The following is a 20,549-nucleotide window of genomic DNA, read 5'->3' as shown; positions in this document are numbered from 1 at the left end:
AGGCACAGCGCAGCAAGCACCTTCACCCACGGAGTCATCTTGTTGACTCAAACTCCTTTTTAAAGTGTTTTCAAATGTGAGATAATGCTACTTCAAATCCTGTTTGTTCCAGTCATAAAATAGTTCTTTGTATTCTTAAAAAATAAAATCTTTAAGTTTCTCCTTATTTTACAGAAGAACTGTTTAAAATATTCACAGGCTTTTTAGTGTGTTTTGTTTGAGTATATTCTCTAAAATTGCTCTCTGCCCTTTTGAGTTTTTGTCTTATGTAAATCTTCTGTGATATTTTCTGAGCGGCATGGTATTTTCCATGTGAGTTCTTTGATTTTGTTCTCGAGACTTGGTGTCATGTAGTTAGAGACTGGCTTCAAACTCGTTCTTCAGCCTGGTCTGGGCTTGAGGTCCTGATCTCCTGCCTCTGCCTCCAGAGTGCTGGGATTACAAGTAGGCTTTGTAATGTCTTCTTTTATTCTTTCTAAAAGCAACATCTTTGAAGTTTTTAAGTTGGCAAGCAGTATAGATTTGTGTAAGATACAAATAAAAGCCTGTTTACTCCATCTATTTCTTCCAGTAAACCTTACCATTTTGTTAGCAGGGATTTTGAGAGGGTAAGGAAGGGAGAATATAGATGAATTAGAGAGAGAGAGAGAGAGAGAGAGAGAGAGAGAGAGAGAGAGAGATCGCGAGTTTGCACATGCCAGAGATCAACCTCAGGTGTCCTTTTTCAAGAGCTATCTACCTTGTTTGTTTCCTTAATTTTTTTTTTTTGTTGAGAGAGTGCCTTGTTGTGTAGCCCTGGCTGGCCTGGAACTCTCTTGTGTAGACCAGCTGGCCTTAAACTAACAGAGATTCACCGCCCTCTACCTCCCAAGTGCTGGAATTAAAGGCATACAACACCACACCTGGCCTATCTTATTCATAAAGAAGGTTTTCTCCCTGGAACTCACCAAGTCGTCTAGGCTGGCTGGTCTCTGACTCTGCTTCTGCAGTGCTGAGACTCCACATGTGCCCGAGTTGTAGGGATGAGTGTGTGGTCCTCGTGCTTACTGTGTGGGTATACTTCAGCGTCCCTACACATGTACGTGTGGAGGCTAGGATCTGTTAGGTGTCTTCCTGTGTTGTTCTCCACCGTATTATTTTAATTTTTTCCCTTCATTTTTCTGTTTCTGTGGTGCTGAGGAGCTGAGCTCGGTCCCTGTGCCCGCACAGTGAGCACTTTCCCACTGAACCAGCTCCTGGACTTTTGTTTTCTAAAGTAACTTTTCAGAGAATACCTTCTGTTCAGATTGAAACCGGATGAAAGCAAAGTACTTTTTAAGTCCTTAACTCATTTGCTGAGAGCATATTAGCCAGTTAGAATTTTACATGAAAATAAGCTAGAATTTGAGAAATGTCTGTATATATAGTGTATAAATTACAATACCATTTTCTCTTTCAGATTTTACACGAGATTGTGCCATCTCATCCACTAATGTTAGAATTCCATATGTTGCTTAGAAAATCAGGTAAAACTGTGTTTTATACTCATTTGTGCATGTAGACTAGAGGGAGGACCAGCCATCCATGGTCCAGGGGCCACGTCTACTCATCTCCTGTTCTCACAAGCTAAATTCACTTGCACCCACCCCTCCTGGAATGCTGGTGGCTGCTTTGGCTTTATGACTGTAGAACTGCAGCTGCAACCGAGATTCCGCATCCACAGCTCACAAAGCTTAAAATGCGTGCCGTCCGGTTCTCGTGGAGAGACTTTGGAAGCAGGAGGACAGAATGCCCTTCACTTCTGTGATTTGCCTCTTGTTAACCCCTTGAGGGCTGTAGTGCAGTATAGTAAAGAATGTATGTCTTAGAAGGAAGTCAGCTTGTTTAGGTCAGTTGCTCAAAGTCTGTAGGTCTCAACCCATGTATACCAAAAATGCCAAATAAGGTAGGAGGTATTTCAATAGAGGGGTATAACTCCAGAAGAGGCTCGCCACCTTAGTCATTAACTTTCAGCTCACCCCAGGACAGTGAACATAATGAATTTGTTCACTTGGTGTGTCATCTTAGCTCTGTGAGCCTCTCCAGTGCCTGCTCTAAGCTTGGGCTTCTGTGACCATTGCAGAGACAGAAGAACACCGGAAGCTGGGCTTGGCTGTGCTGTTTGAAGTCCTGGATTTTGCTGGATGCACTAAGAACATAACTGCCTGGAAATACTTGGCAAAGTATCTGAAGCAGACACTAATGGAGTAAGTGAGAAGCAGCATTTATCACTGGTTTATCATAAGTATTAGTCACCACATTTTAGCTGTTGCTTTTAAAGTTTTTAACTTCATATTTTTGCATTTCCTGTATAAGATCTTTAGCTCTTTTTTTTCTGAGTATCAGAGGCTAGAAAATACAAAATCATAAGCCTAATACACATAAATTCTATGCATATGTTTCATGTTAGCAAAGTCAACACTGCATCTTAACGTGCATTTTTTGGTTTTGATTTTGTGAAACCTTGTGCTTATAATTTTTTTTTAAATGTTTTTATTTTATAATTAATTTTACATGCATCTTAAAGTGATGCTGCACCTGCCCATGCATATTGTCAGCACCACATTCTGGGTGTGAGAAAAGGCGTGGCCCTGCTCATGTGTACTCCGTATGTGAGAAGAGAGGCCTCCCAGAGTTAAGCTTTACTTGAATGCTATCTCTAGTTTGGGTGGTAAGTAAATCCCGTATTTGGGGATACGTGCTTCGGGAGTAGAACTAACTTTACCCTGTGTTTACCGCTCTAGTTGTGGCTTGAACCAGGGAGATGGGGCCTAAAAATGAGGCAGACTAAAGTCTTATGCAGTAGTCAACTTTATTCAGAGCATCAGACAGTTTATACTCTGAGGGTTAAGAAGAGTCACCTGAGTAAAGTGTCCAGTCACAGGGACAAGATACATGTGGAAGAACATTTTTCCATAGAGGCACATGAGTAGCAATGGCTGAAATAAACTCATTCTTATCCGCTGTACCCGGAGGGGCACGCAGACACAGTCCAGGAACAGTTCCGTGTTTTTGAAGAAACTGAGGTCACAAGACTCCTGTCTTGTTTTCTTGGAATTTTCCCCTCACACCACTTTATTCTTGGACCATGTTTTGACAGCCATGGAGATAGAAGAGTGCTGGAACTAGGTGGTTTTTACAGAGAGCTGAAGACTTTTTTTTTTTTTTTTTTTCCTGAAAAAGTTCTGGTAGCAGAGAAGTCAGAGGTGAAGGAGCAGCAGATTTGTGTCTGATGAAGCCCTGTTTCCTTGTTCCCAGTGCCTGCTTGCTGTTCCCTCACATGGTGAGGGAACCCAGGCAGCTGCTGTCTGGGGCTCTTAAAGGCACCAGTCCAGTTTGTGACTGAGCACCTCATGTCCAGGCCCGGTGCCCCCCCCCCATTGTAAAGGAGTCTGAAGAGTGCGTTCACACTACGGCAGTGTGATTGCTGGCACAGTCACTACCAGTCACTTCACAGATCGAAAGTTCCATTTACACCTACTGGACCGTAGGGTTCCTGAAGGCCAAGACACGTACTGGTCACACATTGGGTCTCCGGTTCTACCACAAGGGCTGCCAGGGTGTTAAGTACTCATTACTCAGTTTACACGGTACACTGTTGGTGACGCTTAGTTTGCTTGGCTCAGCATCAGGCTCGTGTACTTGTATGTTTTTGTAATAATGGCATCTGAATTGGCATAGTAACTTTGGTAGCATTTAATTGTATCTAAGGCTGTACAGTACCTTTTAAGTGATTATGATAATAGCTGACAGTTACTGTGTAGCAGACACTGTGCCAAGGAGCTTTATGGGGGATCTGCTGTACTGTTGGGCTAATTTGCTCCTAATAAAAATGCTAGAAAATACCTATTTCCGCCATGGAAGAAATTGAGGCTCAGAAAGGGAGCATGTGATTGGAGATGTGGAGGATCTGAGAGTTCCAGGATTTGAACTCAGTGTCCATGCTGTGGAGCACTCTGCTGAGACAGAACAGAGTGAACATGGGCTTGCCCCATGCTCCTGTCATGGCCGTGCTCAGAAGTTAGTCCAGGAACTTCTCCGCTATCGTCTTAGAGACTGCTCACGTTCAGCTTCTCATGACAGCTTTCCATTAACTGACTTGTCTTTTTCACGTGTTTCCTTCCAGAAGCCATCTGGCGTGGGTGGAAGAAGAGTGGAAGTCTAGGAGAAGCTGGTGGCCAGCCTTTCACTTCAGCTGCTTTTGGGCAAAGAGCGACTGGAAGGCAGACACTGGCTTGGCTTGTGAGAAAGCGTTTGTAGCAGGAATCCTTTTAGGAAAAGGTCTGTGGTTTTCTTCTCTGTTTATTTGGATGTAGCAGAAGCTAGAAGGAGGGCCCAGTCAGTTGTTCGTCTTGCCCAGTATGATGCCTAGGGGTTTTAGATGCTTGAGAAAGGACTGGGATGAGAGTGTGAGCCCTGAGCAGAATTGTGATAAGAGCTTAGGAGGGATCCTGTGAACTGTGCGGTTGGCGTCCATGCCCTGACTTGAGTTCGGTGCCTAAAATACACTGTGCAGACTCTGTTGGGCCTTGCTGTGTAGATTTACTGAGCTTGTGGGCATCTCAGAAAGCAGAAGGATGCTCTTCATTGGCCTCAGTGTTCTTTATTAGCTTCATGTTATATTCACTCTCCTGTCCTGTAAAGAATGAAATACCACCTATCAATAGCGAGTCTTCTAAAAAGAGGAAACTGGTCTTTTATTATGGGATATTTTGGCCAGTAAAATGCTCACCTGCTTTGCACCACTGGCGTGGGTGGTGGAGCACACTGAAATAAGAAAGGAGTGCTGCAGTGATTGCTGGGGAGCCCTGTGCCAGCAGGGTTTGCCTTTGTTTGTGTTTGTATAACGTGCAGTGAGATCCTGAGGCTCACACCCATGTGCATCTCTTGTGGAATGAGAATTGGTATGTTTCTTAGAGTTACTAAGAGTAGGAAGAGGTTGATTTTATGAGAAAAGGGGGATTAATGAGAACAGAGCTGAAAAATGCCATTTCTAATAATGCCTACTATGCTTCACTTTCTGAACACTGAGTACAGTACAGACGGCTCAGGGCACTGAAGGCCCAGGAAAGTTTCTAGTCTTCTTACTTGTCACTTAGGCCAAGTCGTGACCTATGGTGGCCTTCTGTGTGAAATGCACATTGTAAACATGGCTCTTTTCCTTATTTGTTAACAGGATTGTAAATACCAAGTGAACATCTCCTGGAGGGCTCTATGAGTTCTCAAGTATTCTAGAAGTATGAGGCATGGCTCTTCTTGAGAATGGGCACCTTTCTCCCATTGGGGTTGGTTCTGGCACTGAGCTAAGTTTCCTTCTTGCTCTGGCCATCATCATTACATCCCCATATTCCATCTTGGTCAGCTTCTGCTTTGTCTTAGAGTGGGTGTGACAGCTGTCCTTCATCCCATGCTGTGTGGAAAGCAAGGCAGGCCCTTTTCTCTTTGGACGGACCTTTCCTCACAGTTAGCAACCCAATTCCCTTCCTACTTAAGCTCTCACAAAGTTTATGCAGTTGTTGGTGTTGGAATAGGGTGAAATTCTTTCCAGTTTTCTATATAGGTAAAAGCAGAAATCTCGCTGTATTTAACTTCTTCTGTAAAGTAGTATGTTATGTTTCTGAATACAAATTAGTGCCTTACTTCCAGATACTGAGGAGGCTGTGGGAGGAAGATCATTTGAACCTAGGAATTATATGCAAGCCTGGACAACACAGCTAGATCTGTCTCAAAAGAAACACCACAAATCATTTTAGTAGCACCACAGGCCCTATAGCCCCTATCACTAGCATGTGTCTTCAAGGATGGTAGATGGGGGGTATTGTAGTTATGGTAGATAACCTAGCATTTTCTTAGGAAAGATAGATGAACGTCAGCTGAGGATATAATACAGTTAATTTTCGTATGATTTGTGATTGTTTTGTTTAATATAAATAATTATAGGTAGGCCTGGCGGTACAGACCAGTAATTCCAGTTACTTGGGAGGTTGAAGTAGGAGAATTGCAAGTTTAAAGCCTGCCTGGGTTACACAGTAACTTCAAGGCCAGCCTGGATAGGTAACTCAGTGGGACCCTTTCTTAAAACTAAAAGTAAAAACGAGGCCTGTAGCAGGGACTGAAGAGATGGCTCAGTGGTTACCAATGCTTGCTGTTCTCACAAAGGATCCAAGTTCAGTTCTCAGCACCCATATTGGGTGGTGGACGACTGCCTGAACTCCAGCACTCTCTTCTGGCCTCTGCAGGCACCCAAAAATACGTGGTGTTTGTATACACACACAAGCATACATAAACAAAATCCTTAAAATCAAAGTAAAAGATGCCGGGGTTAGGGAGCTCAGTGATACAACATTTGCCTAGCATGTGCAAGACCTTAGGTTCAGTCCCTAGAACTGCATGCATTCATGGATGGATGGGTGGACAGAAGTCTCATCACAGCAAGCTTACATTTTTCTTTTCGAAATTGACTTCTCTGAAACCCTTGACAAGTGTCATCTTTGCCTTGTGAGACTGAAGGGCAGGTAGACACTCTCAGGAGCACTAGGCACCTTGGTCACAGTGTGATATCTGTCCGTCCACTGCTTGCTGGAAGACCAGAAGGAACTGGGTTTGATCGTTTCTAATCTATAATGTATTTATTCTAATCTTCCCCATTCCCGCTTTCTACAGAAAACTTTCTTACTGTGAGAGACGCCACTGTAGCTGATTTGCAAGCTGGCATTGAGAGGGAAGCTGGGCTAGGGTAAATTAGCTTTTGGAAGGCTCCTTAATAAGTGGGTGTATGTAATATGGGAACAGTGGAAAAGGAGTTGAAGTGGTTATGGGCGAGCTATGCCTTCGCAGCCAGTACTCGCTTTCATTGGTGAAGCTTTTACAGGATGCCTTTTACGTGTACGTTTTAAAGGGTGATTCTTAGATTTGATTTTAGCCAGAAAGCTGAGAAAGGAGTGTTTTTGTTTCTTAAACAGAAAAAGTGTTTGTTTAATGGGAGAACTTGGTTCTCAAATAGTTACTTTTTACATTGTGACGCAAGTGAATCATTAGTGTCTAGGACTGAAGCAAAATTTAAAAGTATAGTGTAGTATAGTATGTAGTATATATAGTATGTAGAAATATACTTAATTGATAAACATTAAAACTTTTATTTTGTTTTATTTTTTAGATTGTAGATATTTTCGGTATATTTTAAAACAAGGCCGTGAAACCTTGAAGAAGAAAATAAAGTGGATGAAGAAGTCTGTGAAAAAATATAGTATTGTAAATCCAGATGTTTGCACCTAGATTGTAAGTTGTTTTATGGCTCAATGGTTATTGAATGTGTTGGTTTGATGTTTTAAGAGGGTTGTTTAAATTATTTTAAGTGTGTGTGTGTGTGTGTGTGTGTGTGTGTATGTGCACATGTGCAGATGACTTGGTATGAGTATGGTGGAGAATAACTTGAGGCAGTTGGTTCTCTCCTTCCACCATGTCGGTCTCAGGGATTGAACTGTGGTCGTGAGGGTGACAAGTGACCCTTCCCACCGAATCGTCTTGTCACCCTGTGTACCACTCCTTATGTGGGTGCTGTGCTCGACTCATGTCTTAGAGAGCCATTTTCCCAGTCCTTTATTTTTTATTTATTTTATGTGCATCGTTGTCTTGCCTGCGTGTATAAATGTGTGAGGGTGTCGGATTCCCTGGAACTGGAGTTAAAGACAGTTTTGAGCTGCCATGTGGATGCTGGGAATTGAACCTAGGTCCTCTGGAAGAGCTGAGCCATCTCTCTAGTCACCCCCATTTTTATATTTTTTATATTTCTTTTTTTTTTTTTTTTTTTTTTTTTTTTTTTTTGGTTTTTCGAGACAGGGTTTCTCTGTGTTGCTTTGCACCTTTCCTGGAACTCACTTGGTAGCCCAGGCTGGCCTCGAACTCACAGAGATCCGCCTGGCTCTGCCTCCCGAGTGCTGGGATTAAAGGCGTGCGCCACCACCACCCGGCTTATTTTTTTATATTTCATTTTACTCTCAGTTACAGTAAGGGAAATGATCTCACTGCCTTTGCGGTTTGTAAATGTCTATACCTATATTTTTCTTTTTTGTAACATTACATGTACTTTTTTTGTCTTGTTCCCAGTCTTTTTATTTATTTATTATTTTATTTTATTGGATTTTCGAGACAGGGTTTCTCTGTGTAGCTTTGCGCCTTTCCTGGAACTCGCTTTGTAGACCAGGCTGATCTCGAACTCACAAAGATCCGCCTGCCTCTGCCTCCTGAGTGCTGGGATTAAAGGCATGTGCCACCACTGCCTGGCTTCTTTTTTTTTTTTTTTTTTTTTCTTCCATTTTTCTTTATTAAGAAATTTTCTACTCGCTCTACATACCACAGATCCCATCTCCTCCCTCCTCCCACCCCCCACATGTACATTTTTAAAGGATGATTCTTACACTTGATTTTAGCCGGAAAGCTGAGAAAAAAATGTTTTTGTTTTTTAAACAGAAAAAGGTGTTTGTTCAGTGGGAGAACATAGCTGTGGAATAGTTCCTCTTTGCAGCGGGCCTGCCTTTGACTGTTGTGTGCTGCGTAGTGAGTGCATGTGCTGTGAGATCCTAACTGATCCATGTCCATTTACCACCAGGAAGAAGAGTATTAGAGATGAGATCTGTTGTGGAGGTGAAGAGAGGCTCAGGAAAGGGCTTCTCCTTCCTCTGTTGGTTTTAAGCAGAGCGAGTGGGACCAAGGGAGGGACCTTTGACCCTGGAGGACTGATTTGGGTCAGAGTGATAGAGGCCGTGGCTTAACCTACAGGGGCCCGGTGATCTAGGACATGCTTTGGGACTCGGATGTGCCCTCTCCTTTTCTCTTGGGAATGAGAACATAACAATAGAATCTCTACCAGTAAAATAATGTCCCACAGGTACAAAGTAAGCCCAGTGGGACAGCTTGACCTGAGGCCAATGACGTGTTCCAGGAACATTAGCTGGGCTCTGTAGTATTGTGCGGATAAATGCTTCTTCAAAATGATCTTGGCTCTTGTGCAATTATTGTTGAAGTGGCTGGTATTTGGATTCCAGGAAGGCTTACTAGTGTTTAGGTGACAAACCACACATTTCCCCATTGGCCTGTAGCCTGCTCAGTCTTAAATCATGTGCAGTAAAACTGGGCAACTTAGGCTTTGTCAATAGTTATTGTCTCAGCAGTATTTTGTACGTGGGGGAGGGGCATCTTCACAATGGACAATGGAACAAGCGGGTGTTTCATAGCACCACTTGTAAACCAAGTCGGGGTTAGCACATGAAAAGGACCAGCTTTCCTGAGAGCGGGTGCTTGGATTGCATGGTAGTTCTGTGTAAACCACACTGTGGGAGTAAATGCCCAGACAGACCCCAGAGTACAGGCCGAGATTAGCAGGACACCGCTCCTGGAATCTTAAGTTAGGGTGTGTGCATCCCTGTGTTTTCTGGGACCGTGAAAGGGAGGTGAGTGGCTGTGGGTCTTGGTTTCTCTGCAAAGCTTTACTCTCTTGTTCTGTTTTTGTTTTTTAAACAAGGTCTGCCTGTGTAGACATGGCTGGCCTTAAACTCACAATTCTCTGCCTCAGCTGTTACATGTGTATGCTCCAACATCTAGTTTTCCTTTCCTAGAATTTCTTATCACATGTTCAGTTAGAGCACTGTGATTTAATGCCTGTGGAAATTATTTTAGGTCTGCTGACCCTAAAGCCAGTACTATGAATAGTGCCAGGTTTTGTTAGGCACCTTGAAACTTCCATTTCTTCATACCAGCACACTTTTGTGTTCTCTTCTGACCAAGATGGGGAAGTTGGTCCTCAGAGATGAAGAACCTCTCCAGGGTTGGGCCCCAACCACGCAGACCCTACCTCTCCTCCCAGCCCCATGTGAAGCACTGAGCTGGGTAGCTAGGATCTTGTCATGGTAGAACTCTCATCCAATGACTGATGGAAGCAGATGCAGAGATCCACGGCCAAACCCCAGGTGGAGCTCTGGGAGTCCAATCAGCGAGAAAGAGGAGGGATTGTATGAGTGAAAGATGTAGAGATCATGGTTGGAAAAAACACAGGGACAAATAGCTAAATAGGGGAAACACATGAAGTATGAACCAATAGCTGAGGAGACCCCAACTGGATCAGGTCCTCTGGACAAGTGAGACAGTCGATTAGCTTGAACTGTTTGGGAGGCATCCAGGCAGTGGGATCTGGAGCTGTCCTTAGAAGAGAGAGGATTCACAGCCCCGAGCCCATTGGCTCAAGCAAACTAGGTCTGTTCTCTCTCCCAGGCTTTTGGAGACTCCCCTCTTTGTGTCCTAGGAGCCCCCATACCGCGTCTTACCAAATTACCACATTTAATTACTTTTGTATTCTTGCCTTTCTCATTAGTATGTTAGTGAGGCATAAACATCTTTATGTTCCCACCACCTAACAATGTCTGATTTGGTAAATAAGTGAGTTGAAGTAAATACAAATGTATGGAAGTGACCGAGGGTGTCCTTAGCAAGCTTATACCAAGAATAGGGTCTTGTGAAACTGTTGGGTTAGTGTCTTAACTTAGTGTTCCATTGCTGTGAAGAGACACCATGACCAAGCAGCTTACAGAAGAACATATTTAATTAGGTGTTTCAGAGAGTTAGTTCATAATCATGGCAGGGACCATGGTGGCAGGCAGGCAGGCAGGCATGGCACTGGAGCAGTAGCTTGGAGTGTGTGTCTGGTCCATAGACATGTGCCAGAGAGCCAGAAACCGAGAGAAACTGAGCCTGATGTGGGGTTTTGAAATCTCAAAGCCCACCCCCAGTGGTATAACTCCTCCAGGAAGGCCACACCTCCTAATCCTTCCTAAACAGTCCACCCACTGGGAAAAATCCGTTCAAATATAACAGCCTGTGGGGGCTGTTCTCATTCATACCACCATAGCTAGAATCCTGGGTTTTATTGTTACGTTTTAGAGAGAAGGTTTCACTGGGCAGCTCTGGCTGGACTTGAACTTAGATCTGTCTGCCTCTGCTTCCCAAGTGCCGGGATTAAAGGTGTGTTCACCGCACCCAGCTCTGGGTTTTTCATTTGGTATTGTGTGACTTGGCAAAGTTGCTAAGCATTCTCTTTTAAAATTGGCTTGCTTTCATTTAGTTTGTTGTCTAGGATAGTAGTTAATGGTGGGTCAAGTTAACTGCTAAATATCCATCATGATTGCATGAGGATCCTTTAAAGAACAGGAGCTAACAGAACTTTAAGTCTCTTTTGCTTTTTCCTAGAAACTTCTGAATGTATATATTTGAGGTATACAGCTTGGTATCTTGGTAGATGTACACATTGTAAAATGATTACTATGACCAAGGTAATCTATTACCTCTGCATAGTTACTGTATCTATCAGGATGCTCTAGAGGAGAAGCCGCCATAGAATGAATACATAACACAAAGGGGATTTACTAGTTAGATTGGCCAGTGCAATACAGCCTGAGTAGCCCAACAGTGGCTGTCTGCACACTGGAGAAACTGAGAACCCTGTGCTAGCTGCTCAGTCCATGAGGCCAAATGCCTCAGCAGTCCTATTCTGTTACTGAGGGCCTGGAGAATTTCTGGAGAGAGGTTGGTCTTCAGTGCACTTTGGAAGCCAAAGAATCTGGGTTCCAACGTCAATGGAGGGTCATTGCAGCACCGTTGTAGGCAGTAGGGTGTATGCCAGCAATCTACTTCCCAGCAAGGGTGAAGAGGACAGGCAAAAGGCAACAGTTTTCCCTTTGACCTCTATACCCGGTCCACTGCTGGAGGCTGGAGCCCACTCTGCAAAGATTCTCCCCGTGAATGAATCTTTCTAGGATGTACAATTGAGAAGTGCCCAGAAACACATCACTTAGTTGATTCCAGATCCAATTAAGTTGACAACCAAGACATCATCATCACCACAGTTAGTGTTTTGTGTGTGTGTAAATGTGGTCAGAGGACTTAACATTTCATGTCTTATCAGACTACAGCTCAGTACATCATTGAATTGTGATCCCTGCTTTGGCTTTCCAGCAGTTATCCCCCTCACCTAATTGCAAGAGCAGTATGCATTCATACTGAGCCGTCATCTCTCTAGTCCCCCTAGAGTTACCTTTTTTTTAATGACTGAAGAATATACACAAATCTTTTTCTTTATTGACTTATCTATTAAAGGACATTTGGATTGTTTTTCCTTTTAACCATTGTGAATGCTGCTGCAGTGAACATAGGAATCGTATATTTTTAGTCCTAACTCCCAGCTCTACTTTAATAGATGCCAGCTCTACTTTGGAGTTTTGAAGAGCCTCTGTGTTGTTTTCAGTAATGAGCATGGTAGGCTGTAGCTGTAGTTTGGTGGGAGAGCATTGCCCATCATACCTGAGGCCCTGGGCTCCAGTACTAGCAATACCACCACCACCACAACAACAACAACAACAACAACAACAACAACGATAATATAATGAAAACCAGTTCACATTGCCATCAGTAGTACACAAAGTTCCCTTTTCCATATCCAATGCTTGTTTTTTCCTCTTTGATAATCACCCAACAGGTGTGAGACAGCGCCTCCTTGTCTTAATTTCCTTTTCTCTGATTATAACTGTGAGCATCATTCTGTGCACCTGGGAGTCATTTCAGTGTCTTCCCTTGAAAAGCATCTACTTAGGATTCTGCTCGTTTTCATGATCAGGTTACTTGCATTTTTATTACTCATTTGTCTTATATATCCTGACTATTCCATATCAGATGATTGTATATGAATCTTCCCTCCCAAAACAATCCCAAAGTACCATGGAGTCAGAAAGACCTGGTGGGTCTTAAATCCCAGCACATCTAAACACCTCCTCCAATGGTGCAGTCCCTGTGTTCTGTAACAGTGGGTAATGGGAGAATGGTAGCCATTGAGTGGGTGCTGTGGGGCCTGGCGTATGGATTTTCTTATAAGGGGTAATATTATTGGTTAGTAACATTTTAAAAAAGAAATGATAGGCTGCTAAATGAGAGTCCCCACAGAAGATGTGGAAAGTATCTTCATAGATAGAAGTTGGCCTTGAACTCGGAGAATAATGATTCATTCATAGCTTCCATCATGACTCTACCCTGAATTCACAGGTAACCTCCCCCATCACTATGGCCATGTTCAGTTAGTGTGCCTTCAGAAGCTAGCTGCAGTTGATACAAGTTTTTTTTGATATGAAGAACAATTAAAAGTGGTTGCTGAGTTTGGTAAATCATGCCGAGCTGTAATCAGAATACTGGATTTTATTACCATTTGCCCTCTGGTGGGATTCTTTTGTATCTCACTGAACCTCTGTGACTCTGCAGGCTTGTCTACATGCTGGTAATGGGATGTATGCCTAACTACCTCTGAGAATTATTTTGAAGATTGGGAGATGAGATGTGAGAAGATGCTCTATAGACTGGTGCATGGTATGCACACAGGAGCTGCTTTCCATCATCAGGTTCATCTGTTCATCTGCAGACTTCAAGAGAGGAGCATGGCCTACAAATGGACTGCAGAGAGACTGTAAGCTACAGGAGGACTGTAGCTTTGGAGATGTCTGTACATAAATAAGGTCATGTTAGTGGGCCTTAATCCAAATGGCTTGTGTTCTCATATAAACAGATATGCACACAGGAAAACGGCATCTGCTCATGAGGCAGCAGTTGGAGTAGCACAGCACTACAAAGCCATAGCTGCAGAAGATGGCTTGAGAACCACCACAAGCTGCTCCCACAGCCCTCAGAAGGAACCGGCCCTGCCAGCACCGTGACTTCAGGGCCATCAGAGCTGAGAGACAATAAGTCTTCTCTTGAGAACCTTTCAGTTTGTGTACTTTGTACAGCGGTCTAAGCAAACTAACACAGTAATTTACAAATGTGTTTTTCAAAGATGGGTGCTGAGGGGCCACAGCAGTACCATGGCTAGGCTTCACCTGGCCCTCGCCTCCACTAGGCCTGAGTTTTAGTGTAGCTTCAGTATTCAGTTTCTGCACCCTGTTAAAGCAGGAAAAGGAGCCTCAACCAATCATGTTCAGGATGACCTCATCCCGTCCTGGCTGCCTATAAAAGGAGTCTCAAGCTCCATTTGGGGTCACGGCCATTTTGTTGTCTGGCTGAGAGACCCCTGCATGCTGGAATAAACAATACTCTTGCTGATTGCATATGTGAGTGGTGGTCTTTGTCTTGTGGGGTGTTCTGTGGACCCTAACACTGATGTGATTTCAGCCTTTAGTCTGGTTCTATCAGATAGGTCCAGACAGTTCTCCAGCTCCGTCTGCTTCTAATGGTCCAGTGGTGACATAATTCCCAAGTTTACCTAACATTCTGTTCTTTTCGGCCAGTGCTCTATATCAAACCCCCTTCAGCCTAAGACACTAAGGAATGGTGTCACCATTCCTTCCTGTGAGTCCTGTGAGTCCTCCATGGTGCTGTCCTCCCTCTCTATTAATACAATCTGCCTTCCATTATTGGACATTGTTTTATGCTTTCCCCTATCTTAGTTAGGGTTTCTGTTGCTGTGAAGAGACACCATGACCACAGCAACTCTTATAAAGGAAAACATTTAATTGTGACTAGTTTACAGTTCAGAGGTTTAGTCCATTATCATCATGGCAGGACATGGCAGTGTGCAGGCAGGCATGGTGCTGGAGAGGTAGCTGTTGATATGCAGGCAACAGGAAGTAGACTGAACACTTGGAGTAGCTTGAGTAAAGGAGACCTCAAAGCCCACCCCCACAGTGACACTCTTCCTCCAACAAGGCCACACCTATTTCAAGGCCACACCTCCTAATAGTGCCACTCCCTTTGGGGGCCATTTTCTTTCAAATCATCACACTCCTTCCTCCGTCCTCCTATATAGTCCAGGTTAGCCTTTAGCTGCTGATCCTCAGCTTCCCAGGTATCTGCCACCACACCCAACTTCTCAGCACATTTGAAGCATCTGGCTTATTTATCAGTGTTCCTTTTCCTACATAGCACCTTACATACATTAATACTTCGTTGACACTGAGGATCTGTTGAAAAATGACATTGCATCGTGTAATTGTATCTGAAATGTGACATTAATGAGGAGTGTGTGTCAGGGTGCCCAGTGGACTGCTGATCTTGCCTTACTAATCTCTGCAAGGACATCTGCCTCAAACAGGAAAATCTCCATGTGTTTTTTGTGGCCAAAGGAAAAAGACCAAGACATAAATGCTAATAAAAGACCAAGACATTGTCTCCAGAATGGGAGATGCATACCCCCTCACCCAGGCTCAGGTGCTTAGAAGGCCGTGGTGGCTGTGAGTTTACTTGCCGGTGTGGGGCCAAGGGTTACTGCTCCCATCCAAGGCTTCCATAGCAATGACGAGCACTGACCTTTGAGTAAACAGCCCTGTGGAAAGTGCACAGTCACAGTGACTCACACTCCAGCCTGTGCCTTCAGAAGCAGAGGCCGTGCATTTGGCTCTGGGATGGTGTGTTTGCCTAGCGTGTATGAGAGCCTGGGTTCCAGCCTCAGCTCTGCCAGCGAGCCGGCAGGTGAAAGCAAGGTGTAGTGTTGACAGTCACCGTGACCACCCACTTCTGACTTCCCCTTGGTTTTATGGGTTTTGTTTGTATCTTAAATACTGTGGGGCTTTTAACATCCAGAGACTTAGCTACCCCTCAGCTCATGGTCTTACCTGGTAATGGCTCTCCTGTGGTCAATGGGAGAGCTACTTGGGCTGCCCTCTTTAGAAGCACAGCAGGGCTGGGAGGGCATGGAAAAGTTTCTGACAGTTCCAGTGGAATCACAGAAATGCTGGTAGGAGGCTCAGGTCAGGTACTAAATATCTGTGTGGACTCATGCCCTCTGGGTTTGGGGCTGTGTGAGTTTGGGGTTCCGTATTCAGCCATTAAAGAACTAAATGGTGGGTATAGTGGCACATGCCTTTAATCCCGGCACTCGGGAGGCATCACTGTAAATTTGAGGCCAGTGTGGTCTACATAGGGAGTTCCAGGCCAGCTGGGGCCATATAGAAAGACTCATGTCTAAAAAGAAGGGAAAAAAAGGCCTATTGGGTGACAGAGACATATATGAAGCAAAACAGTCTTAAATACTGATTAAATGTACATGGAAAAGAATGCTTCTAAAGCGGCTGTAGGGCTAGTGTGGTGGCTTAGCAGCTAAAGTTGCCTGCTTCCAAGCCCAACAACCTGAGTTCGATCCCTGGGTCCCATATAATAGAAGGAGAGAGAGAATGTACTCCTGAAAGTTCCACACCTACCATGGCATGCTCCCCCCCCCCCCCCATGGATGTAATAAAATCAGAGCAGCCATAGATCTGGCAAAAATAAGGAAGTCAGGTGTTCTGTGCTTCCTGGTCTTTGTGGTTCTCTGGGACACAGTGATCTGCTCGTGAAAAGTTTGTATGTTGAAACCGTCACTGTGTTAGTATTAAGAGCCAGGCTTTGGGCTGAAGAGTTAGCCAGCTTTTCCATCACCATGAAAGTGTCTAGGATAATCAGAGGAAAGGCTTGTTTGAGAGTTTCAGCCCATGGTCCCGCATCCACTGCACTTGGGTCTGCGATGCAGCCTCTCACAACCGTGGGGAATGTGGTAGAGTAAAGCTGCTCACCTGCAGCTGGAGAACAGCAAAGGACAAGGCAGGGTCTCAGGTACTGCCCAGGACACCCCCTCTGCACCTGATTTCTTTCTGTGAGGCCCTGTCTCTGGAGGTTCCAGCACATTCTAACGGTTCCACAAGCTGGTGATGGGGGGCAAGTTTTCAATATATGCATTTTAGAGAATATTTGAAACTATAGCAGCTAAGGGGTACAGGTCAGTGGTAGGGTGTGCTCAGCTTATGTGAGACCCTGAGTTCAATTTCTATGTATCCCCTTGACCTGCCAGGAGGCGATTGGGGTGCCTGGAAGGGGGCTTCAGAGGGTGGGTTTGTCCTGTCTCTTACTGTGAGGATATAAAGATTCCTCACTGGACACCAGACTTGCTGGCTCCTTGATTCTGAGTTCTCCAGTCTCTTAAACAGATAAATTTATACTGTTTATAAGCCAATCAGTCTATGGTATTTTTGTGTACTTTTGACATAGGGTCTCATATAGCCCAGGCTGGCCTCAAATTTGATTTGTAGCCAAGAATGACCTTGTACCTTCGATCTTCCTGTCTCTACCTCCTAAGTATTAACTTGACAGTTGCACACAGCACAGTCTGGTTTGTGAGGTACTGGGATTCAAACCCAGGACCTTATGCATGCTAGGCAAACACTCTACCAACCAAGCCACCTTCCAGTCTGTGCTATTTGCTGCAGCAGAGTGAAGTGACTGAGACATCCTCCCTTGACTGCTTGTGTTTTTCTTGTTGGGGATGCAAGATCGATGAAATTTCCTTCCAAGCTGTCTAAGCACACACTAGACATCCCTCCCTGGTGTGTTTACAGACCCACACCAGTCGTCCTGTGTGCCATTCCACACTGCAGGAACCTGGACGCTTGCCTTGCACAGAGTCTGCCGTTGGGACTCTGTGATGTGTGATGTGCTGCTCAGCCTGCAGAGAAACCGTAAACAAGGTGAGAGTTTCCTGGCCCACTCCCCACATGGTGGGAATTCTGTGCAGTTTGAGGAATCACAGCACCTCGGTCACTGGCACCATCACACCTTTCGGCTGAGCACCCGTGAGCCCCAACCACTGGGTACTAGTATTGAGACTTGCTCCAGCTTTTCTTTTAGACAGAACTGCTAGGTAAGGACACCTCTCACTGATATCACTAGGTATGTTGAGCCACCAATCCAGAGAAAGGACTCCACCTCAGTGAACTTGGGGCAGGATGTGAGGGAGAGAAAGAAGGAAGAGAAATTGGGAGCGGGGGAGGGAACTTGGGCAGACTGGGCAGGCCAACCCAGGAAGGCAGCAGCAGAGAATCCCCAAGGCCCAAATGCTGGGAAAACATACTAGCCCACAGGCTGTTCCTGGTCGTCCGGCCCCATGGCTGTCTCCTGGCATTTTCTACCTGGGCCTCTCATTCTTGGGCTGGGTGGGCCTGCTGCAGGGACACCCCCAGTGCTTGGATTATGGACCACCCTTCCGTCCTTCTCTCCACCTGGAGTTTTGCTCTGACTATGACTCCTTTGGCTGCTGCGATCAGCGCAAGGACCACCGCATTGCTGCCCGGTACTGGGACATCATGAACTACTTTGACCTGAAGGGCCACGAATTGTGTGGAGGTTACATTAAAGACATCCTTTGCCAGGTGGGTCTGAGTGTAATCCTATGAGGAGGAGAGAGAGCAAGTTTGGAAAAGTGCTTTCTGGCTTTAGGGTGCTGGGCTGAATGGCAGATCCTGGGCTAGGACGTTCTTGCCAGGTACCTCCTGGAGAGCTGGAGGAGAGAGTGTACACTGGTTCTCCATGCTCTTCCCTCTGGGGTTTTTCCCCCAGACAGCAGAAGACTGAGAAGTATTCATGGAGTTCTCAGTGCAGCTGCTCTGTCCTGCCTATAGGGACCAGAGAGCTGGGCACAGCATTCCTGTGGCATTTGTGGATCATACAAGGGAGTGCGTGGTGGCACCTGCCAGGATGGGTGCTTTGCAGAGGGGGCTTCTGCTGTGACAATGGTGGGTCCAGGGCTTGGGGTACTGTCTGCAGGGCTCCTGAGCTGGATGGAGACAGCCTCAAGTTGCTGGGAGGTGATGACTCAGAGTTTCTCTTCCCCAGACTCACCAGCAGCCAAAATCCACACTTGGGAGGCATCACCGTAGGTGAGCTGAGATTGAAACCACGAAGGTTGGGGGAGGGGGGAGGGAGAGGAGCTGCTGTTCAGAAAGCATCACTTTAGCGATGGGACAGAAGTCCAGGCTGACCTTTGACCTGACGCCTTCCAGGGTATGTTAGGGCTATTGTGTGGCTGTCCCAGGCCTTCTTTTCAACCATGGCCACTGTTCCCAAGAATGCTGGCCTCCCCAGCTCTACGCATGGGCACAGACATCCCAGGCAGGAATCATAGTGCAGTCTTACTCAGAGGACAGCCGCCTTGGTGGCATTGCCCTGGGGCTGTGCTCTCATGCCAGGGCACCATCCCTTAGCTGTTTCCTGGAGACTTGTCTCTGAGATGAGCGTGGGGTGTGTGTGTGTGTGTGTGTGTGTGTGTGTGTGTGTGTGTGTGTGGTGTGTGTGGTGTGTGTGTGTGTGTGTGTGGTGTGTGTGTGTGTGTGTGTGTGTGTGTGTGTGTGTGTGTGTGTGTGGTGTGTGTACTGGCTGGAGGTCAATGCCAGGTATCTTTATCACCCTTCACCTTGTGTTTTGGGACAGGGTCACAGGGTCTTGTAAGATTGGAACTCCCTGATTCAGGTAGGTGGCTGGCCAGTGAGCTGCAGATAGCCCCTGTCTCTGCTCCAGTGCCGGGGTTACCGACCCAGTGCCAGGCTGGGATCCAAATGCAGGCCCTCATGCAAGCAAGCCCTTCAGTAACTGAGCCGTCTCCTCAGCCCCAGACTTTGGGTTTTGCAATTGGCAGGGAAACCTTATTTCGGCGATGTCCTCTGCTGAAAACCCCCCTCCCTTCCATGTCCTCTCCAATTCAGAAAGCCACATTCAGCTGCTGCCTTGTTTTATTGAACTTGAAGAAGAATATAACCTGATTTGTGTCTATTTGTTAAAGTAGGCAAGGCCATTTCCTCCCACCATGTGTGGTCTATACCTGAAGTGATTCTGCAGGAATCAGGTTGGCTTCAGGTTTCAGGACCTCTTGATTACATCACACCAGAGTTTTGTACCAGCATCATGTCTGCCCCCGTTTCTGCAGTGGTTTTCTGAACTCCAGGGAGTATGAGCTCTGTGAGAAGTTGACTGTGCACTTTGCTTGCCGCTGCTTGTGGGCCTTGCACACGGGAGAGGTGCAATAGTGTACACACACAGCAGAGGCTCTTCTGGGCCTGAGTCTCTCCCCTTTGGAGAAACACTGGTTTGGTTCCTGAGATGAGTCAAAACAACTCTGGGCTCTAAATGGCTGCCTTAGTGTGCCAGGGTGATGGTTATATTTCCGCTGCCAGCTTCTGTTCCTGAGTATTTCACCATTTCTCCCCTTCTCCCTTTGCTTCGCTTTCCAAGAGGGGATGGACTGGGCTGGGCTGACACTAGAGAGTGGGCCATTTTGCTTTGTGTGGCTCCTCTGACAAGCAGCCTGGGATGAGCCAGACAGTCCAGGGGGAGATACTGTGTATCTCTGGGTTTCTTTGTTTCCCTGTCCCAGTGGCCAAGGGCTTTTTCTCTAGTGTCCCATCAGGGGGAGTGAGTGAGAACAGTGGAACTCTGTATACAGGAAAAGTGCTGCTGTCCCTTGTAAAGGACCAATAAGTCCAGTCACATAGGCTGCTCAGCTTCCAGAGCTGCCAGTGATCTGGGGAGCATGGCTGACAGAATCCCCTCTACCCTACTGCCCCAAATTCTGTCCTTTAAACCTATGTCTTAGTTACTTTTCTATTGCTGTGACCAAGGCGACATATAAAAGAAAGCATTGAATTTGGCTTCTGGTTTCAGAGGGTGAGAATCCATGATGGCAGAGCAAAGGGAACAGCTAAGAG

At 45.6% G+C, this 20,549-nt stretch overlaps 1 protein-coding gene across 4 annotated transcripts in view; it reads left to right on the top strand.

Annotated features, from left to right (window-relative positions):
• The window catches only part of Taf1a (TATA-box binding protein associated factor, RNA polymerase I subunit A), a 37,146-nt gene extending 23,603 nt beyond the window's left edge, over window positions 1-13,543 (top strand). The window contains exons 8-12 of one of the 4 annotated variants that reach the window (XM_059280650.1): window positions 1,439-1,505; window positions 2,102-2,225; window positions 4,145-4,299; window positions 7,175-7,296; window positions 13,315-13,543. In XM_059280650.1, coding sequence (XP_059136633.1) covers window positions 1,439-1,505; window positions 2,102-2,225; window positions 4,145-4,299; window positions 7,175-7,293 — 465 coding nt within the window. In that variant the 3' untranslated portion in view covers window positions 7,294-7,296; window positions 13,315-13,543. Of the gene's footprint in view, window positions 1-1,438; window positions 1,506-2,101; window positions 2,226-4,144; window positions 4,300-7,174; window positions 7,297-13,314 lie in introns of those variants that run through there. The other 3 variants (XM_059280651.1, XM_059280652.1, XM_059280653.1) reach the window with 3 other exon arrangements.
• Window positions 13,544-20,549: the final 7,006 nt, after the last annotated feature.

The sequence above is a fragment of the Peromyscus eremicus genome, chromosome 15 (assembly GCF_949786415.1).
Source record: "Peromyscus eremicus chromosome 15, PerEre_H2_v1, whole genome shotgun sequence".
In the NCBI taxonomy this organism is placed as follows: domain Eukaryota; kingdom Metazoa; phylum Chordata; class Mammalia; order Rodentia; family Cricetidae; genus Peromyscus; species Peromyscus eremicus.
The sequence above is the reverse complement of the archived record's forward strand: the minus strand, read 5'-3'. Positions and strand labels throughout refer to the sequence as shown.